This window comes from Amblyomma maculatum, chromosome 1 (assembly GCF_055883805.1).
Source record: "Amblyomma maculatum isolate TAMU_Amacu chromosome 1, ASM5588380v1, whole genome shotgun sequence".
Lineage (NCBI taxonomy): Eukaryota > Metazoa > Arthropoda > Arachnida > Ixodida > Ixodidae > Amblyomma > Amblyomma maculatum.
Window position 1 is genome coordinate 44,570,287 of NC_139344.1, and position 20,258 is coordinate 44,590,544.

The 20,258-nt window shown below is 49.1% G+C and overlaps 1 protein-coding gene across 2 annotated transcripts in view; it reads right to left on the bottom strand.

Annotated features, from left to right (window-relative positions):
- LOC146202245 (uncharacterized) overlaps positions 1-20,258 on the bottom strand; it is a 63,794-nt gene that overhangs the window by 19,440 nt on the left and 24,096 nt on the right. Inside the window, exons 5-6 of one of the 2 annotated variants that reach the window (XM_084588044.1) lie at positions 17,744-17,828; positions 11,166-11,310 (exon numbers count right to left, since the gene is read on the bottom strand). In XM_084588044.1, the coding sequence (XP_084444170.1) occupies positions 11,166-11,310; positions 17,744-17,828 (230 nt within the window). Of the gene's footprint in view, positions 1-11,165; positions 11,311-17,743; positions 17,880-20,258 lie in introns of both variants that reach the window. The other variant, XM_084588043.1, reaches the window with a different exon arrangement.

A 20,258-nucleotide genomic window follows, 5' to 3' on the forward strand; every position in this document is an offset into this window, starting at 1 on the left:
GACTGCAATCAAGCAAAGGGTCAAGCAGGGTTTCGAAAACGGTACTCTACTATCGATCATATCCATACCATCAATCAGGTGATAGAAAAATGCTCGAAATATAACCAGCCCTTATACATAGCATTCATTGATTACGAAAAAGCATTTGACTCAGTTGAAACCTCGGCGGTGATGCAGGCATTGCGAAATCAGGGGGTAGATGAGGCGTACGTGAAAGTGCTGGAAGATATATATTGTAACGGGTATTGCGCTAAACGTCCAGGCAACGCCCTGAGCCTAGAAGACTGCTGAAGTCCGAGAGCGGTCTGAGCGCGGTTCCAGGCAACCAACTTCGTCGTCTACGCCAACTAGCAACCACTTCATCGTCTACGTCAACTAGCCACTGATTGTCTCCGCTTCGTCGTCGACTATAGTTTGTATCACTGCCCCCCTCCTCTGTAGCATCGACTCGATGCGACGCGGTGCTACTAGGAAGAAGTCAGCGAAAGGGTGCACTAAAGTGTCACAAGGACCCAGCGGCGTGGACGAAAAGTTCAGTCATGCACGATCATGATAGGGCTTCAGCCGAACCACGTGCACGACTTCAGGATGCTGTGGCCTTCGGGATGGAGCTGAAGCTACGGGAACAACGGCGTAGGTGACTGCACTGATACGGCGAACAATCTCGTAAGGGCCGAAGTATCGGCGTAGTAATTTTTCAGATAGGCCACGATGACGAACAGGTGTCCAAACCCAGACGAGGTCGCCCGGCTCGTAAGTGACGATTCTTCGGCTGAGGTTATACCGAGCAGCGTCATTCGCCTGTTGTCGGTGGATTCTGAGGCATGCTAGTTGTCGCGCTTCCTCAGCACGCTGAACAAAGACGTCGGCGTCAAGTTCAGCGTCAGAGCCGCAAGAAGGACTAACTGGCATCATGGCATCCAACGGCGTGCTCACTTGGCGACCGAAGACAAGTTGGAACGGGGTCAGTCGCGTCGTCTCTTGAGTGGCGGTATTGTACGCGAAAGTTATATAGGGCAAAATCGCATCCCAGGTGCGATGTTCTGCGTCCACATACATAGAAATCATGTCGGTGAGGGTGCGATTGAGGCGCTCCACCAGCCCGTTGGTCTGAGGGTGATACGCCGTCGCACGTCGATGGTTAGTGTGAGTCAGAGTCATGACCAACCGGGTTAGGCGAGCCGTAAAAGCTGTTCCACGGTCAGTGATTACCACGGCGCGGGCGCCATGACGTAGGACAATGTTATGAACGAAAAATTGAGCAACTTCGGCTGCAGTACCTTTAACAAGGTCTCTGCGTACCATGTTAGGTAGTCGACTACCCAACGACGGTTGCCAGACGAGGACTTCGGAAAAGGACCGAGAAGATCCACGCCCACTTCATGGAAAGGGGTCTTCGGCGGAGCAATAGGCTGAAGAAATCCGGCGGGTTTCAATGGCGGAGACTTCCGACGTTGGCAGTCACGACATGAGCGTACATAGGCCCGCACAGATGGGAGTAACCTGGGCCAATAATACTTTTGACGAATTCGTGCAAGTGTACGGCTCACCCTCAGGTGGCCGGCGGTGGGTTCATCATGACAGGCACTCAATATATCTCGGCGCAACTCGGAGGGCACAACAAGGAGAAACGTCTCTTCACTGTTAGCGAAATTTCGCTTGTAGAGCACGTTACCACGTTTGAAGCCCACGATGAAAAACACGGGGAATATGGGCGTCGACGCCCTGCAGATAGTCGACGAGTGGCGCTAACTCTGTGTCCATTCTCTGCAGCTGCGCCATTTGGGTTGTACTAATAGCCCCCAGAAAGGGAAAATCATCGGCCGTTTCTTCTGGATATATGGCGATGGGTGAGCGCGACAGACAGTCAGCATCCTGATGCTTCCGTCCTGATTTGTATACGACTGTTACGTCATACTCTTGTAATCTAAGGCTCCATCTAGCCAATCGTCCTGAGGGGTCTCTGAGGCTCGCGAGCCAGCATAATGAATGGTGGTCGCTTATAACGCGGAAAGGTCGGCCGTAGAGGTATGGTCGGAACTTGGTGAGGGCCCATATTACCGCCAGAAATTCTTTCTCAATTGTTGAATAGTTGGTTTCGGAGCGGGTAAGTGTTCGGCTCGCGTAAGCGATGACCCGTTCTGCACCGTCTTGCCACTGAATTAGTACTGCACCAACCCCAACGTTGCTGGCATCAGTGTGAACGTCAGTTGCGGCGTTTTCGTCAAAATGGCCTAGTATCGGAGGATTCTGTAGGCGGCTGCTAAGCTCAAGGAAAGCGGCCTCTTGTTCGCTTCCCCACGGGAACGGCGTGTCATCTCGAGTCAGTGTGGTTAGCGGTTCTGCGATGTGCGAAAAGTCTCGTACAAAGCGTCTGTAATAGGAGCACAAACCTAAGAACCGTCGAACCGCTTTCTTGTCAGTAGGGTGCGGAAAACCGGAAACGGCAGCTGTCTTTTCGAGGTCCAGGCAAACCCCTTTCGCACTGACCACGTGACCAAGGAAGCGATGTTCCTCAAAGCCGAAGTGACATTTCTCCGGTTTGATTGTCAGGTTGGCGTCTCAGAGAGCTTTTAACACAAGGCGTAACCTTTCTAGGTGTTGGTCAAAGGTGGTCGAAAATATGACGACATCGTCCAGGTAAACCAAACACGACTGCCACTTCAAACCGGACAGAACGGTGTCCATCATGCGTTGGAACGTGGCCGGTGCAGAACATAGGCCGAACAGTAGCACCTTAAACTCATACAAGCCATCGGGTGTCACGAAAGCCGTCTTCTCCCGGTCTCTCTCATCCACTTCTATTTGCCAGTACCCACTTTTTAGGTCTAGCGACGAGAAGTATCGGGCATCTCGCAGTCGATCGAGTGCGTCGTCTATGCGGGGAAGTGGGTAAACGTCCTTTTTAGTGATGAGATTAAGTTTTCTGTAATCGACACAGAACCGCAGAGTATTGTCCTTTCTGACGAGAACAACCGGCGAAGCCCACGGGCTTGTAGACGGCTGAATGACATTGTCGGAAAGCATTTCGGTGACCTGTCTCTGAATCGCTGCTCGTTCCGTTGGAGAAACACGGTATCGGCGTTGGCATACGGGGCGCGTGGTCTCGTCTGTTATTATACGGTGTTTGGCGACCGGAGTTCGGCCCACTTTGGAAGACGTTGCAAAGCAGTCTGCAAAATCTGCCAAGACAGCCGAAAGAAGATCCTTCTGAGCCGGCGATAACTCGATGTTTATTTCGACAGGTGGCAGAACGTGACGAGGTCCAGTGTCGTCTTGAAGGGCTTCTTCCACGGTGCACAAATGTGGACACTCCGCGACGTCTTGGAGGAAGGAGATCACCGTGCCTTTGACGAGGTGCTGAAATTCGTTCGAAAAGTTGGTCAGCAGAACGGTAGTGCAGCCATCCCGTAGGTGGACGAGGCCTCGGGCAACAAGGAGACCCCTCTCAAGCAGCAGCGGGATATGACCCTCCGCCATGCCCTCAAAGTCATGAAATAGGTCATTCTGCACGCGCATTACGACACTGCACCGTGGTGGCACCGTGACATCATCCTCCACAATACGCAGAGCATGGCTACAGGGATCGCGGGTGTCTAAGCGTGCCACTGCCCGTTTGGTCGAGAATGTGACTCGTGCCTCGTGTAGGTCGATGACAGCATCGTTTGCCTGCAGAAAGTCGAGCCCTAGAATCAAATCTCTCGAACATTCACGCAAGACGTAGAACATTCACGCAATTCCCCGACGTAGACGAAACCGCGGATGCCAATTCGGGCAGTGCACCTTCCGGCCGGGCTAATGAGGTGACCTCCAGCCGTGCGAATGCTAGGGCCCAACCATGGCGTCACAACTTTGCTCAATTCCTGGGCGAGGGCATGGCTCATCACTGAATAGTCTGCACCGGTGTCAAGTAACGCGATCGTGTCAGTTCCGTCAAGTGTCACGCACAAATCAGAAGCAGCGCGTCGGATGCTGTCGTTACCCTGTCCCTGTGAGAAATCAGCGTATCGGTGTATCGGCAGCGGAGGATCTTCAATTTTTCCGACAGCAGCGACCCTGCCTCCGGAGACCGCTGGAATCAGTTTTCCCGGTGTGGACAGAAAGAACGCCGCTCAGTATTGCTGGGGTCTCTGCGAGGGCTTGGGGAACGGTACCGCAGCGGAGATGACGATCCTGAGTCATAGCGCCTGTATCTCCCAGGCCTCTGACTGGCCGACAGATGAGCTTCTATTTCGAGCGGCCGTTCGCTGTTCCGTGGACAGGGCTCTACGGGTCCGAAGCCGCGAAGTCCCACTCGGCAATACGGGCATGCACGGTAAAGGTGGCCGGCCTTCCCGCAGTGGTAGCAGATTGGCCTGCGGTCCCGCGTACGCCACACATCCGACTTGTGAGGGCGTGTAACAGGCACAACAGCTTGAGCCGATGCGTCATACGGACTGATGTGACTAACCACCGGAGTCGGGTCAATAGGACCACAGGCAGCTGCTTGACATGCAATGAACGCGTACGTTCGTTTGTCGTCGACCCGTGGAGGCATGGTAGCGACAGGATCGTAGGCAGCTGCCTGAGGAACAACGGATGTGTGCGTGGGCATTTCATCGCCGCGCTGCAGTACGTTGGTGACCGGGAATTCACGAGCAGCCTGGCGTACTTCATCTCTGACGACTTCGGTCAGTGATGTCACTGGCGCACTCTGAGACAGACGGAAACGTTGGAGTTCCTCTCGAACAACCGACCGAATGAGGTCACGTAAGGCGTTCGCACCGCCTCCATGGCACGACGAAAAAACATCTGGGGCCAGGCTGCTGACATCTCGGTTGTACTGCCGGGCCCGTTGTTGGAGCGTCGTTTCCATGGTCGTTGCATCCGCGAGGAATTCAGCAAGGGTACATGGTGGACTGCGAACGAGGCCCGCAAACAGCTCCTGCTTAACTCCACGCATGAGGTGGCGAAGCTTCGTCTCCTCTTTCATATTGGGGTCTGCGCGCTGGAAAAGACGGGTCATGTCTTCACAGAACATGCGTACACTTTCATTTGGCCGCTGGTTTCTGGACTGAAGTGCAGCTTCAGCTTTCTCGCGGCGATCGGCGTTGGGGAAGGTGGTCAGAAGTTCATGGCAAAATGCTTGCCAGGTGGTAAGGGTGCCCTCGTGGTTTTCGAACCACGCACGCACACTTTTCTAGGGCGAAGTAAACATTATTGAGCTTACGCTCGTCACTCCAGCCATTGTACCGAGCCACTCGCTTGAAGGTAGCCAGCCAATCCTCAGCGTCTTCGAAGACGTCGCCGTGAAAAGAGGGTGGTGTTCGTGGTGGGTGGCAAAGGATCGGAGCTGAGAGCCTGGGATCAGCGGCCATGTCGAGGTGGCTCGAGAGTTGCGGCTGCGTGATGCTCGTAGGGGTGGAAAGGGGCCCAACCTCAAGCGACTGTCCGCGGAGGCGGCGACTGAGTCGCTGGTGGACCAGAGTTAGATCCGTCGTGAAGCGTGTAATCGTGGGAAAAAGTACCCAGCGCACTCCACCAGACTGTAACAGGTATTGCACTAACCGTCCAGGCAACGCCCTGAGCCTAGAAGACTGCCGAAGTCCGAGAGCGGTCTGAGCGCGGTTCCAGGCAACCAACTTCGTCGTCTACGCCAACTAGCAACCACTTCATCGTCTACGTCAACTAGCCAGTGATTGTCTCCGCTTCGTCGTCGACTATAGTTTGTATCAATATAGTGGCTGCACAGCAACCATAGTTCTGCATAAAGAAAGTAACAAAATTCCCATAAAGAAAGGTGTTAGGCAAGGAGACACAATCTCCCCAGTACTATTCACAGCTTGTTTAGAGGAAGTATTCAGAGACTTGGAATGAGAGCAGTTAGGGATAAGGGTAGATGGAGAATACGTCAGTAATCTGCGATTTGTTGATGACATTGCCTTGCTAAGCAACTCGGGGGATGAACTACAAATAATGATTGATGACCTAGACAGGAAAAATAGAAAGGTAGGCTTGAAAATCAATATGCAGAAGACTAAGGTAATGTTCAACAGCCTTGGGAAGGAACAGCAGTTTACATTAGGTAGCGAAATACTGGAAGTAGTAGGCGAATATGTCTACTTAGGAGAGGTAGTAACCGCAGATCCGGACCATGAAAAGGAAATAACAAGAAGAATAAGTTGGGATGGAGCACATTTGGCAAGCACTCGCAGATTATGACTAGCAGCTTACTGCTATCGCTCAAGAGGAAAGTATACAACAGTTGCATCTTACCTGTACTCGCCTATGGAGCTGAAACGTGTAGGCTAACCAAGAGGGTTCTACTTATGTTGAGGACAACCCAGAGGGCTATGGAACGAAAAATGGCAGGGGTAACATTAAGAGATAGAAAGCGTGCAGAGTGGGTCAGAGAATAACTCAAGTTACCGACGTTCTAGTAGAAATTAAGAAGAAGAAATGGACATGGGCAGGACATGTAGTGCGAAGAGAGGATAACCGATGGTCGCTGAGGGTAACAAACTGGATTCCAAGGGAAGGAAAGCGTAGCAGGGGGCGACAGAAAGTTAGGTGGGCAGATGAGATTAAGAAGTTCGCAGGGGTCAAGTGGATGCAGCTAGCACAGAACTGGGTTAAGTGGAGAAATATGGGAGAGGCCTTCGCCCTGCAGTGGGTATAATCAGGCTGATGATGATGATGATGATGATTTAAATAAGATAACCAAAAACGATGTCTATCCTCTGCCACATATCAACGACGCGCATGATAGTTTGCACGGAGCCAGCTACTTTTCGTTCATCGACCTTCGTTCCGGCTACTGGCAGATTTCTGTCAACGAGAGAGACCGTGAAAAAATGGCGTTCATCCCCCCTGACGGCCTCTATCAACTTAAAGTCATGCCTTTTGGCCTTTACAATGCTCCACCTTCGAATGCATGATGAACTCTTTGCACAGAGGCTTCAAGTGGGCCACTTGTTTGTGTTATTTTGACGATGTAACTGTTTTCTCCTCTACACTTGACAGCCATCTCCTTCGCCTTTCTACAATCATGACGCTTTTTCACCACACTGGACTTCAACTACTCTCAAAAAAAGTTCAGCTTCAGTCACCGAGATATCAAAGTCCTTGGTCACTTGGTTAATGCTTTTGGCATTTAGCATGACCCTGACAAAATCTGTACAGTCAGAGATTTTCCCACTCTGCGATCATCCAGCGATGTTTGAAACTTTATTGGACTATGTTCTTATTTCCGACGATTCATCCCAAACTTCGCAGCCCTTGCTCGTCCTCTCACCCACCTTTTCAAGAAAGACGTTTCATTCTCTTGGGGGCCTGACCAAGTTGCAGCTTTCTCGGATCTTATTGCTGCTCTCACTACTCCACCCGTCTTGGCCCATTTCAACCCATCCACCAATACTGAACTCCGCATTGACGCAAGTGGCCATGGCGTAGGAGCTATACTCGCTCAGCGACAATACGGCTGTACAAGAGTGATTGCGTATGCCAGCCGCCTCCTATCAACGCCCGAAGAAAATTATTCTATCACAGAGCGAGAGTGCCTGGCGCTTGTTTGGGCTATTACTAAATTCCGCCCTAATTTGTTTGGGCACCCTTTTACTGTTATAACAGACCATCATGCCTTGTGTTGGCTTTCCTCCCTCAAAGATCCTACTAGCCGTTTGGGGCGTTGGGCGCTGGCTTTCCTCCCTCAAAGATCCTGCTAGCCGTTTGGGGCGTTGGGCGCCATGATTGCAAGAATATACCTTTTCCGTCGTCTACAAGTCCGGCCGGCTTCACCAACATGCAGACTGCTTGTCCCGTCATCCCGTCGACTCCTCTAGTCCAAGAGACTCTGACGATGGCATGTGTCTTGTCCGTCTCGGCCTTTTCTAACATTGCCGATGAACAGCACTTAGATCCTTCGATACATTCCCTTATCCTCCGTCTTACCTCCGACCACCCTTATCCATCTCTTGCCTTATTTGTACTCCACGAGAACGCCCTATACTGACGTAATATGCGACCAGATGGGGCAGACCTTTTGCCTGTCGTTCCCCAACACCTGCGTTCCACCATCCTTGAACAGTTCCATGATGCTCCCATGGCTGGCCACATGGGTGTCTCACATACGACAGCCTGCGTCGGCGTTTCTACTGGCCGGAGCTCTACCGCTTTGTCCATCAGTATATTGCCGCATGTGAACTATGTCAGCGTCGGAAGAAGCCCACAATTTTGCCTTCAGGTCATTTGCAGTTGATCCTCATACCGACTGACCCGTTTTCCCGTGTAGGCGTTGACCTTCTTGACCCCTTCCCAGTTTCCGCCTCAGGGAACAAATGGATCACCGTTGCCACCGATTATGCTACGCGGCACGCTATTACCCGAGCCATCCCGACCAGCTGCGCCACAGACATCGCTGCCTTCCTTTTAGAAAACGCGATTCTTCATCATGGTGCTCCTCGTGAACTACTAACTGACCGTGGTCGCTGCTTCCTGTCGCAAATGGTGAACGAAATTCTTCATTCGTGCTCCGTCCACCACAAATTCACCACAGCCTATCATATCACCCGCAGACCAACGGCCTCACGGAACGTCTAAACTGTACCCTCACATTTATGTGTCTGACAACCACCGGGATTGGGACGTTCATCTACCCTTTGTGACATTCGCCTACAACTCATCTGTCCATTCTACTGCTGGATACTCTCCATTTTATCTGTTATTTGGCCAACATCCTTTAATGCCCTTCGACACCTCACTACCCGCGACAGACGCCCCCAGTACTTACGCCAGTGATGGCGTCGCCCGCGCTCATGATACCCGCCAGATAGCTCGTGCTAGGCTCTCTGCATCCCGACTCCCAAAAGCTCCGGTACAACAGTCATCACTGTGATGTTCACTACACTCCTGGATCTCTCGTCTTGCTGTGGCTCCCGCGCCGTTGAGCGAAAAACTTCTGCCCCGTTACACAGGCCCTTACAGTGTTTTGCGCCCTGCGACTGACATCACATACAATTTTGAATCTGTGTATCCAAAGTCCTCGTCCACAGCGCCAACCTCCGAAATAATGCATGTGTCCCGTCTGAAGCCCTACCATGCACGTTCTACATCGCTAACGTAGAACGTACCGAGACTGTGCTTTTCCCGAGAGGGGGGGGGGGGAGGAGGTAGTGTTAGTGGTATTCGCTGGTCGTGCTGAGGATGATGAAGTGCGACAGACTCCCAGAAGATGACGCTGGTGTGATCTGTGCAGTAATTAACGTTAGTTGTGTGGACAGCTATCAGACTGTGGAACTTTCCCCGTAACAATATTATCTAGAAGTGCCCAACAGTTCCACTATACAAAGAACACAATCTTAATGATTTGAAAATTGGAAGATGAAGGTTTTTTTTCACCTAGGGCATGTGACTCGGGCCTTGTCTATTCTGGGCCATTTCAAGGAGCTCTGCCATCTTTGTGACTATGACAGTACAAAGCTGTTTTTAATTTGTCATGTCCATCACCTCTTTGGAGGTGCTGGAGGAACGTGCCACACAGTGTTCAGTGTTTTTAGAGCTCGCTTCATGGACAAAAGTCTCAAGACCCTCCGGCCCTGGGGACATAGCCTGTTTTGGAGGTGGTGTGGTAGAACAAGCCGCTTTCACCACGAGCATGGAATTCGATGCTCACTTTATGTGGCCTGGGCAGGTGCCAACGGTCGGTGTGATGCCCCCACACCATTGCACCCCATTGAGCAAGATTCAGTTTTGCCATGAATTGGAATGAGCTCTTTGACAGGATTGACTCTTTTTGAACGCTAGTCTTTTGTTTTCATTATGATAATCTGCTTTTCATCTGTCCATGTTGGTTAGGCTACAGATTAGGCGAAGTGATTCCTACCCCAGTTCATGAAGCTCAACGCTGCAATACAGTTGTCAGATTGGTGATCATTTGCGGCATACCTGACAGAGGTTTCACAGCTGTGGCAGCTTTCTGATTTGCAGTCGTAGTTTTGGCATTTGAAACATCTCCTTAAATTAGACATGAGTGGTTCGACATTTATTTTGATGTATTTCCCACCTCAACTGATTCTGGGAGTGTGCTGCTACAGCTGAAAGTCAGAACTAGATGTTTTGTTGGGATTTCTTTGACATCCTTTTAGGCTTTGATCTCACTTACACCTATAATATTTTGACCAGCAAGTCCTTCTCCCATTGTGTTCTCAGTTAGAGATAAGAAGCCAATTTCAAATGTTATGCCTCTTATACAGCATTCAAGGATCTCCAGGAGTAATGGAGATTTCCCCAAGTGACTGTTTTTCAGGTTGAAGAACTGACATTTGGTTCGCATTTTGAGTAAGAGGTCACCATTTGCTTAGTTTTTTATCTTATATTTTGGGGCTAGGTTATCCATGAGGCATTTTGACACTATGAATGAGGAGATCTTCCTAAATGGAGTTTCTGGTTGTTCACTATATGCCACCTGGTATTTTGTATATTGGGAAGATTCCTTTTTTTGTTTTCTGGAAAAACTTACCAGCTAAATCAGTTCACCCTCTTTTGTTGGAAGGGGGACCACGTATAGAAGAAAGGGAAGCCACAAAAGAATTTGTTTTTCGGCAGTTGTGCCAGCCAGTCACTGTGGAGTCCAACTAGAAGACAGGACAGGTACTTGCGAGCAAATCCCGCCCACATCAGCTGTACGCCACAACTATAATGAAATGTGGGGCAACTTAGGGTAGCTGCTTTACACAAGGTTAACCCTAGCCTCCCCATGATCCCCTTTTCCCCACACACAGCGATACCACGCAAGGCTAAGCTTGGGTGCTCAAAATCTGTGGTGTCACACAATACACTAAAAACCTGATTTAACAGACGACCCTTGAGGTTTAAGGACCCTTTTCTGTTCCTGCTAACGGCTCATGGCAAAAGTGATATTCGAGGCCCTATGCATTTGCGGATGGCATTACATTTTTCTAGCTCACACAAATCTCACACAAAAGAGACATGCAGGACTCTGTTAGAATCTTCCTCATAAAATACAAGACCATTAAAAGCATATGAACTCAATAAGATGAGACAATCCACAAAATTCCACCCAAATTACCTTTACTCGTCTTGGCCCTGTAACCCCAAGCTATGTATTACATATATATGCAACAACAGCTTTCCCCACTTGACTACTAGCATGCCAGAGCTGCGCTTACCTCTGTGGCTATAGGAGCTGCACTGGCTCAGGGAAGGCACCTGCAAAGTCACCTCGCCATCGAGACTGGCTGCGGATGATGGCTGTGCGTAGGGCACATCCACAGTGTGAACCCCACACTCGCTTAAAGGACGCGTACCACCAACCTGCAAAAAAGTGCAATTCATAGCAAAGTCGGAGGAGCTCATCCACAACAAATGCCTAATGCTTGCAGTAGCATCAATCTAACTTGCATAACAAGTGTGTTTATATCTGACTAAACAGTGCACAAGACACTGCCCAATCCAAAATGAAACCAGTGCCATTTCTAGTGATTTGCGGCCACATGTCAACTCAGATTTAGTACAAGGCACAAGCGTTTGATGACATGTGCGATGACTAAACTAAGAAAGAACCCCTTCTTGGTCTTGAACATGCTCATCTTCCTTTAAGGCATGCATCATGAGACAATGCACTGTGTTAGAACCTAGCAAGCGGATGGAACTTTATTACTGGAGGCTTCCCAAAATAACAGGGATGTAAACTGGAGCTAAACATTTTTGAGTAGCAAGACTGTCTAAATATATTATTTATAATTCGCAGGTATTCCCGCAGCATAACTTACTATAAAACAACACTAATTACATCTCCATTCAGCCAATCTGCCTCCCAAATCTACCAATTTATTTGTGTGAGTGCATGTCTGGATATGTGTGTGTAAGTTTTCCTGCTTTAGCTGTGTGTAGCGATCCAGTTCCAGCCAAGCATTTAGGTCAACCGTTCAACTAGCAAGTGAGTCTTCCACACCGTGTCATCTCCTTTTTCACCAGATGCCGCTTGCGTCAGGCTTACCTTCTTTTACAATAGCCACCGAGTGTGGGTGCTACGCTACGTTACCTCCAGGGAGAGGGAGGAGGCATCCTGCTGACTCTTGGAGTATACACAACTAGCGAGCCGTAGTAGAGCTTGAGGCGGTCGGCATGCACCGCTTCATGGCCGCAACGACCCCTATCCTGGGCAGGCACTTCTGGTGACACTGGTCCTGCATTGTGAAAGATCGGGCAAGCTGGCGACATTCTTCAGCTTATGCGGCTGCTTGAGATATTGTGGTCGATACGGAGACGTTAGGGCAATAGGGGAGAGGTCGGTTCCATAGCAGAGGTGGGTTCACGACCGTAAAGAAGGAAGAAAAGGGAGAATCCAGTTGCGCTTTGTGTGGCAGTGTTGTAGGCGTACGTGATGAACGGGAGAAGTCGATCCCAGTTTGAGTGATCAGACGTGACATGCATGGCCAGCATATCACTCAAGGTGCAGTTAAAACGTTCAGTCATGTCACTTCTTTGCTGGTGACAGGCTGAGGTAGAATGGTGAACAATGCGGCATTGCCGAAAGAGGGCTTCGACGATCTCGAAGAGAAAAACACGGCCGCGGTCACTCAGCAATTCTTTAGGTGAACCATGGCACACAACGAGATGGTGAAGGATGAAAGATGCAACGTCGTGTGCCAACGCAGAGGGCAAAGAAGATGTTTCTGCGTAATGGGTAAGGTGGTAGACTGCCATGGTGACGATGACTCAACAGTTACAAGCTTGAGTGATGGGCAGTGGACCGTAGAGATCAATTCCCACACGGTCAAATGGCCATTCAGACTGGGCAAGGGCTGCATTGGCGAGAAGAGTTTTTGTGACGCTGGCATTTCTGGCAGGAGCAGACATAACAATGGACAAAGCGGTACATACCCACCAGCAACAGTGAAGTTAAAAACTAGTGCAAGTCTTCAACGCTTCAGGGCACACACACTGAGGGTTGGCGTGATATGAGGCACATATGTCCGAATGGCGGTGCCGAGGAACGACAAGGAGCCATTTCTTCCCTTTGGGGGGAAGGGGGGGGGGGGCAGTTGGGGCGGTAAAGCACGCCATCATGAATGGCGAAATGGCGGGTTTGACAGCAGAGTCTGAGAGGCGGGCACAGAGACAGTGTGGATAAAAGCGTGAGAAAGGAAGTAATCCAAGGGTCCTGCCGATGTTCATTTGGCATGTCGGCAATGTCCAGGAAAGATGGGTCACCAATGATGAGAGATGTTGAGTGAGTTACACGGGAGAGGTGATGAAAAAAAGGTGTCGGCATCAGAATGCTTACAGCCAGACCGGTAGGTAACTTGAATGTCATACTCTTGCAAGTGCAGTGCCCAGCAAGCAAGATGGCCAAATGAGTCTTTAAGGGAGCACACCCAGTAGAGTGCATGGTGATCCGTGACAACCAAGAAGGGACGGTCATATAGGTCAGGTCGGAACTTCTCAATGACCCAAAAATCACCAAGCACTTTTCCATTACAGAATAGTTCTTTTCAGCCTTCGTTAAAATGCGGCTGGCATACACAACCACATATTTATTGAAGCCAGGTTTCCATTGGTGCAAGAACAGTGTCGAGGCCCATGCTGCTGGCATCAGTGTGAACTTCGGTAGGCACCCCAGAGTCAAAACGGTGGAAAATCGGAGATGACATGAGATGTCGCCGAAGCATAGAGAAAGCCTCATCAGAGTCAGAAGTCCAAGACGAAAGTATGGTGTCAACGGTGAGGAGCTCAGTCAGCAGTGAGATTACTGAAGCAAAATTGCGGACAAAACGATGAAAACAAAAGCACAGCCCAATAAAACTATGCACCTCATTGAGTGATGTCGGGCGTGAAAACTCAGCAGCTGCATGGACTTTCGCAGGAGCGGGGAGAACACCGTCCTTAAAGACCAATGTACAATGTCCAATGATAGGAAGGTACCGAGCCCCAAAGTTGCAGGCTGGCGTCAGTCAAGCGCTGAAGGGCATGCTCGATTTGGACCAGGTGGGATGCAAAATCTTTTGAAAACACGACGACATTGTCCAAGTAACATAAACATATGTGCCATTTGAGTCCTTTCAGAATTGTGTTCATCATGCGCTCGAAGGTGGCCTGCACATTGCACAACCCGAACAGCATGACGTTAAATTCATACAGGCCATTAGGGGTCACAAAAGCGGTTTTCGGTCGGCCGGTTGGTCGGTCGGCAGAAGCCATGGGCACCTGCTAGTAGCCCGAGCGCAGCTCCAAAGGTGAAAAGAATTCAGCACCTTGCAGGCAGTCGAGAGCATCATCAATACAGTGAAAGCTCGTTAATTCACAACTCGTTAATTCGAAATTTTGGATAATTCGAAATAGTCATCGTGGTCCGGTCCGCAGTGCATAGAAGTCTATGCGCGTAACAGCTTGTTAATTCACTCAAAAATTGGCGCCGCCACCCATAATTCGAACTGCGCGTCGCCAAGCGGCGCTGTTAAAAACCATCGTTGGAAGCTTTCACGGCAGAACGATGGTGCTGGAACAAGTACTAAACAGTCTTTCCTGCCGCGACTCCTTCGAGGAACGACGTTTCGTGCACGACCTACTGTAGGTCGTGGTTTCGTGTTGCATTTCGTGAGCCCTCGTTTTGCACGCCGCTTGTTGTGAGCTTGTGTCCGCGAGATGTGTTCGCGTGGGAAATACTGTGCCAAGACGGTGAAGGAGAAAGTGGCTATTTTACGCGAGGTGGATGAACGGAAGGCCAGCAAAGTGGAAATCGCGAAAAAGCACGGGATTCCACCAAGCACGTTGTCGACGTACGTCCGAAATAGGAAGGCCATCGAGGATGCCTATGAAGCCGAAGATTTCGCCAGCAACAGAAAAAGGCTTCGGTTAGCCAAGTATCCGGAAATTGAGACCGCTGTGATCACGTGGGTGAAAGAAATGAGAAGCGCTGACATTCCACTGAGCGGCCCAATTATCATGGCGAAGGCGGCCGATTTCGCCCTGCGCTTGAATGTGGAAGATTTTGTCGCCTCCGAAGGATGGTTTCACCGCTTTAAAGACAGACATAATCTTGTCTTCCGGGTGTTGTCTGGAGAAGCCAAAGAAGACTCCCTGCTTCGCATTCGCATGCTACAAGACCGAGTGAGTACGGTAGCCCTCAGAGAGAAGAAGCAGAAGATGATAACAGACTTTTTTGCTAAATAAATGTTTTTCGTGCCCTCCGGGCATCAAACGCCTTCATTTTTGCTCACTTTCATTAGTTCGAATTTTGGTTAATTCGAACTGGCCTGGCGGCCCCGTGGAATTTGAATTAACGAGCTTTTACTGTACTTGAAAGGGGATACACATCTTTGCGCATAATTGTGTTGAGTCAACGGTAATAAAAACAGAATCGGATAGTCCCATCCTTCTTCCTCACGAGAATAATGGGGGAGGTCCAAGGGCTGCGAGAAGGCTGGATGACACCACGCTGAGGCATGTCGGTAACTTGCTGAGTGATAGCGTTCAGTAGCTGATACATGATATGGGTGCTTGCAGTGTCAATGCAGTGGGTTACAATGGAAGTGCAGCCCAGAGATGTCAGGGCAAAGTCAACAAGGGAACAAACGCTCAAGCAAGTCGATGGGTTGGTCGCGTTGATCGGGTGAAAGGCTGGCATAAATAGAAAGAGAAAATGCCAAAGTAGAGCATTCGCTGTGTGCAGAAGCAGGCAAATCGATGGCATCGAGCTGAAGGGGTGCCAGATAATTAGAGACGTCATACGCCATAGCATAATCAAGTGACTCTAAATGACCAAGACATTCACCACAAAGAAACACTGACGGGCAGGGAAATGGGTTGTAGACGTACATTGCGCTGTAGCCACCGCAGCAGGTGAAAAAGGCAAAGGGAAGGAGTAAGCAATGGCGACGTGTAGAGGCATCAGCCAGAGTGAAAGTAACAGTTGAATCAGCAGTGCACGTTAAAGTGCCCCAGGTGGTCAAAATTTCCGGAGTCCTCCACTACGGCGTCTCTCATAGCCTGAGTTGCTTGGTACGTTAAACCCCACAAGCCAACCAACAGTTGAATCGGAAAAACAGGCGCAGGAAACAGGAACAAGGGCTGCAGAGCAGGCTGGGACGTCAGTATATTGTCGGCGTGGATGGGGTTGTCAGACAAGGTGGCAGGTGAAAGCAGAGACCATTCGATCCTGGCATGGGGGTAGTCAATGATGGCATGATGAAATATGAGGAAGCAGCAGCCCAGAATCAAATTGTGAGAGCAGAGAGATAGCACAAGAAGAACAGGCGAAAGCAGAGGGCTTGGCAGCAAAACGTTTGCAGCTTGTTACTGGATGGCGCATCGAAATGTGGGTCTGAGCGATGGTGTGGTATCAGCAGAAACGGAGGAGCAATAGCTGATGAGGCACTTCTTCCCGTATGAATGCCTTGACCTCGGGAAAGATGGAAGGCTATTCAAAAGCGAGACTGCACATTGTCAGCAGTGGGAAAAATCCATCGTGCACGCCAGAACATTAAGTAGCAGCTCGTTGCCTCTTGAGGACGTCGAAAACTATCACACAGTTGGACAACTTCGACGATGGTTTGCAGATTTCTGGCTAGCAACAATTGAAATATATACTCTTCAGGATGTTGTTAATCTTGTAAGCTTTGGGCACAGAAAAACTGATGCATTTGCAGAGGTCCACAACGCCCTCTATATAACTGGTAAATGTTTCACCTGGAAGCAAAGCGCAGGCGCGGAGGTGTTGTTCGGCACCTAGTTTGCACACCGCAGAGCGCTCGAATGCCTCAAAAAAGCTTGCATTGAAGGCCGACCACGTTGGCAAATCGGGTTCGTGATTGTGGAACCGCAGATTGGTTACGTCATTCAGGTAAAATAGAATGTTACCGAGCTTGGTGCTATAGTCCCACTTATTGTAGAAGCTGACATGTTCGTACGAGGAAAGCTAACACCCTGGTCATCAGCGCCAATGAAAAAGCTGGGGTCACACTGTCGGAGCCCATAAAATGGTAGTCGAAGAGATGGGAGCAGCAGTCTGGCAGGGTATAACGAAGCATGGGTACGGCTACACTCCAACGTGAGAGCAGAGAACAAAGATCAGCATCTACCAAATGTAAAGGTGAGTTCTCCTATATGGCTGTACGTAGCGTTCCAGTCAAGCGTTCCGGTCAAGCCCTCAACTAGCAAGTGAGTCTACCACACTAAGCCTTCTTTTTCACTAGGAGCCTTTCGCCTTAGGCTCATCTTCTTTTACGACAGTCACTGAGTGTGGGTGCTAGAATATGTGTATGTATATATATATATACATGTGTGTGTGTGTGTGTGTGTGTGTGTGTGTGTGTGTGTGTGTGTGTGTGTGTGTGTGTGTGTGTGTGTGTGTGCGTGCGTGCGTGCGTGCGTGCGTGCGTGCGTGCGTGCGTGTGTGTGTGTGTGTGTGTGTGTGTGTAAAGAAAATTAATCTGCAGAGCCTGATGCTAACGCCAAGTAAAAAACCCCCACCCCCACAGATCACAATAGTTTTCTTGGCTACATGTCTAGCAAAATACACATTAGCTATCACTGAAAGGAGGAAGCCAGCTGGTAACATTGCCACAACCCAGTATTCAATTTTATTCTGAGACCACTCCCTCTCTAAGGGTGTACAGCATTAAATAAATCCATTTCAGATTTTCCCTATATGCGGTTTCATGTGCACAGCTGATAACTACCCTGCGTAAATACTTCAGCCATGCTGAGCAGCTTCATAACTGTGAGCATAAAGAAGAAACCTTACCTCTCCTACATAGCCATGATGTCCAAAGTGAAGCTGTGACATGCTCTCCACTGAGCTTGTCCCATCCGGCGTGTTTCCGCTCAGCCTGGTGCCAGTTGGATGACGAGACTTTGTACTCAAGAAGATCACAGAGTCACTGTGTTCAACACACACACAGAACAAGAGCATGTCAGCAGCCCTCAAGCCACGTATATCATCCACAGTTTTGTTAAAAATGACCAAGGACGATCCTGCTCACATACCGCGCATGTTACAGTTTCAGACACCACCCATGCCAGAGTGTCAATAGCTTCCAAGCATTCAAAAACTGCAGGTGCAAATCTATGCTGGAGTGCACCTTAAAGTAAAACTACAGTAAATGACGCAAAAAAAAGAAAAAGGAAGAAAACCTTCAAAGCAAGATTTATGAGAGCTCTGTTTTTATTAGCTACAGAGTAAGTCACCTTTAAGTCATATAAACAAGGAAAACATTTTTCACTCATGAAAAGCTACCAACACTGAAAAAGTTAACAAACACTGAAAAAGTTAACATTTCAATAAGTATTGAGTGCGAGCGCCACCACTAGAACGAACAGCGCTAGCAACGACCTAGGGGAGCAAGTGGGATCACCTGACCCCTCTTACTGGTGCTGGAGCAGAAGCTCGATCGAATTTGTTCGTTTTAAATGCTAATAGTCACATTTTTTCTGTAGTTATGCTTGATAACGAAGGCTAGCATTGCAATTTTTTATCTTGCATCACAGCTGAGGTTGCTGAAGTTTATTTAAGCTGTTGCCACGGTCCGTTAGTGTTCTGTATCCGGACATGCACGACGAAACCCGGCGCAAGCTCCCATTGTTACAAAAAACATAAGCTCACGGAATCTTCCTTATTCAAGATTTGAATGGGCAAAGAAGCAAGTGGTCACTGTCATGTGTGAAGAAGACATTACAGCGAGCAAGGTTTCATCCATGGAGTTCGCGCTAAACAGTTCGGTGAGTAGCGGCAGAAGTAACGATGCACGCTTTAATTTGTGTTAATCAATTGTGAACGTAACGAAGACCTATTGCTGGCAAGATGGAAAAGATACTGCCTTCCGGGGCAGAACGCTCCCAGAACAAGGAAGGATCGTGCGAAAGACAGGTCTCATTCAACTGAATGGAGGCGTTCACACGGAAGTTTCACTGAAGTGAACTAAAGATCGATTCTGCAGCCACGAGCAGTGGTATGGCAGCGTCTGCAGTGCTGATGTAATTTCAAATGACAAAGTATTTGAATAAATGGGAAATAGAGCATTGAATACTGTGATATGCTGCAGTTTGCGTCAGCAAAGCTACTCTGAGCGGACAAAACAAATATGTGCACCCGAACCAAGATTGTCAATGACTGGTATCCAGCGCGCAGCAATTCGCTGTATGGGAAGCACTTCTTCGCACTTGCTATAAAAATTAAACCACATCTTCCACACACTCTAACTTGTCTGTTCTATAGACAAGCGTCAGTCCGTGACATCAGTGGAGATGCGGCGGCGCTGGCGACAGCAGTGACTTTCGTGGTGTAGGCAAAAGCATAGGCCGTCTGCATTGGATGCGCGGCGCTTGCTGCGTTTTCGAGCATTATTCCCGATATTCCTGCAATGCGTGGTGCGGTTGGTCGCGCCACAAGGCACAAAAAAGAAAGTGGTACCTGTTTTCACTTGTTTCTCGCGGTCGGATGAAGATGAGAGCGAATGACAGAGGCATTGAGCGCAACAATTGTAGACCCTTCGACGACGGATTGCCTTGGCAGCTAACGTGCATTGCACTTCTGCTCTGAAACTTGACCAGTTCGTTTGAAACTCTTAATTGCCGTGATTGTTTTTCAGCCACACGACGAATAGCGCAATAACAAACGCCTGCAGCTCGTTCACGTTTTGGTGTATATACTACCAGGCCATAAGAAGTTTAGGCTTGATATTCCGTGTGCGCATGATTTTAATCAAACGCAGCTAGGAAACCGCGCTGCGAGTTCCATTCATCTGCGGTACTACCCGTGCACATTTTCAAACAGAAAAGGACACAAAAGCTGCTGCAAAGGAAACTGCAATTAGCGGTCACTTCAGCGCGATCATTGCCGAAACAGGCCAAAAGAATAGTGAAGTAGTTTTTCTCTGTTTTCACTTTCCCGAATTTCAATGAGTGACGCACTCTTCATCAACGGTCCTATAAATCGAGTGAATATCTTTAGGATCCAGACAAAGTCAAGCAGCGCTATTTCTCAGAGTATTAAATTTTATTTTTGAAGGTCATTAAGATTATAATGAACGAATTAACCATACAACCAGCTCTGATTGAGCAAGATATTTAATTGTGATATACACGGTACATTACGTTTATTGTCCCTAAGTAGAATTGGCTATGGGGGATGAAAAATAAGCAGAATAATATGACGCGCATTTGAATAAAAATTTTCCCAATATATTAAAAATGCTCAGCAGATCGCGCAAATTGCACTGCAAGTGATCGTGGACATTGTGGAGAACATTGCATTTGCGCTC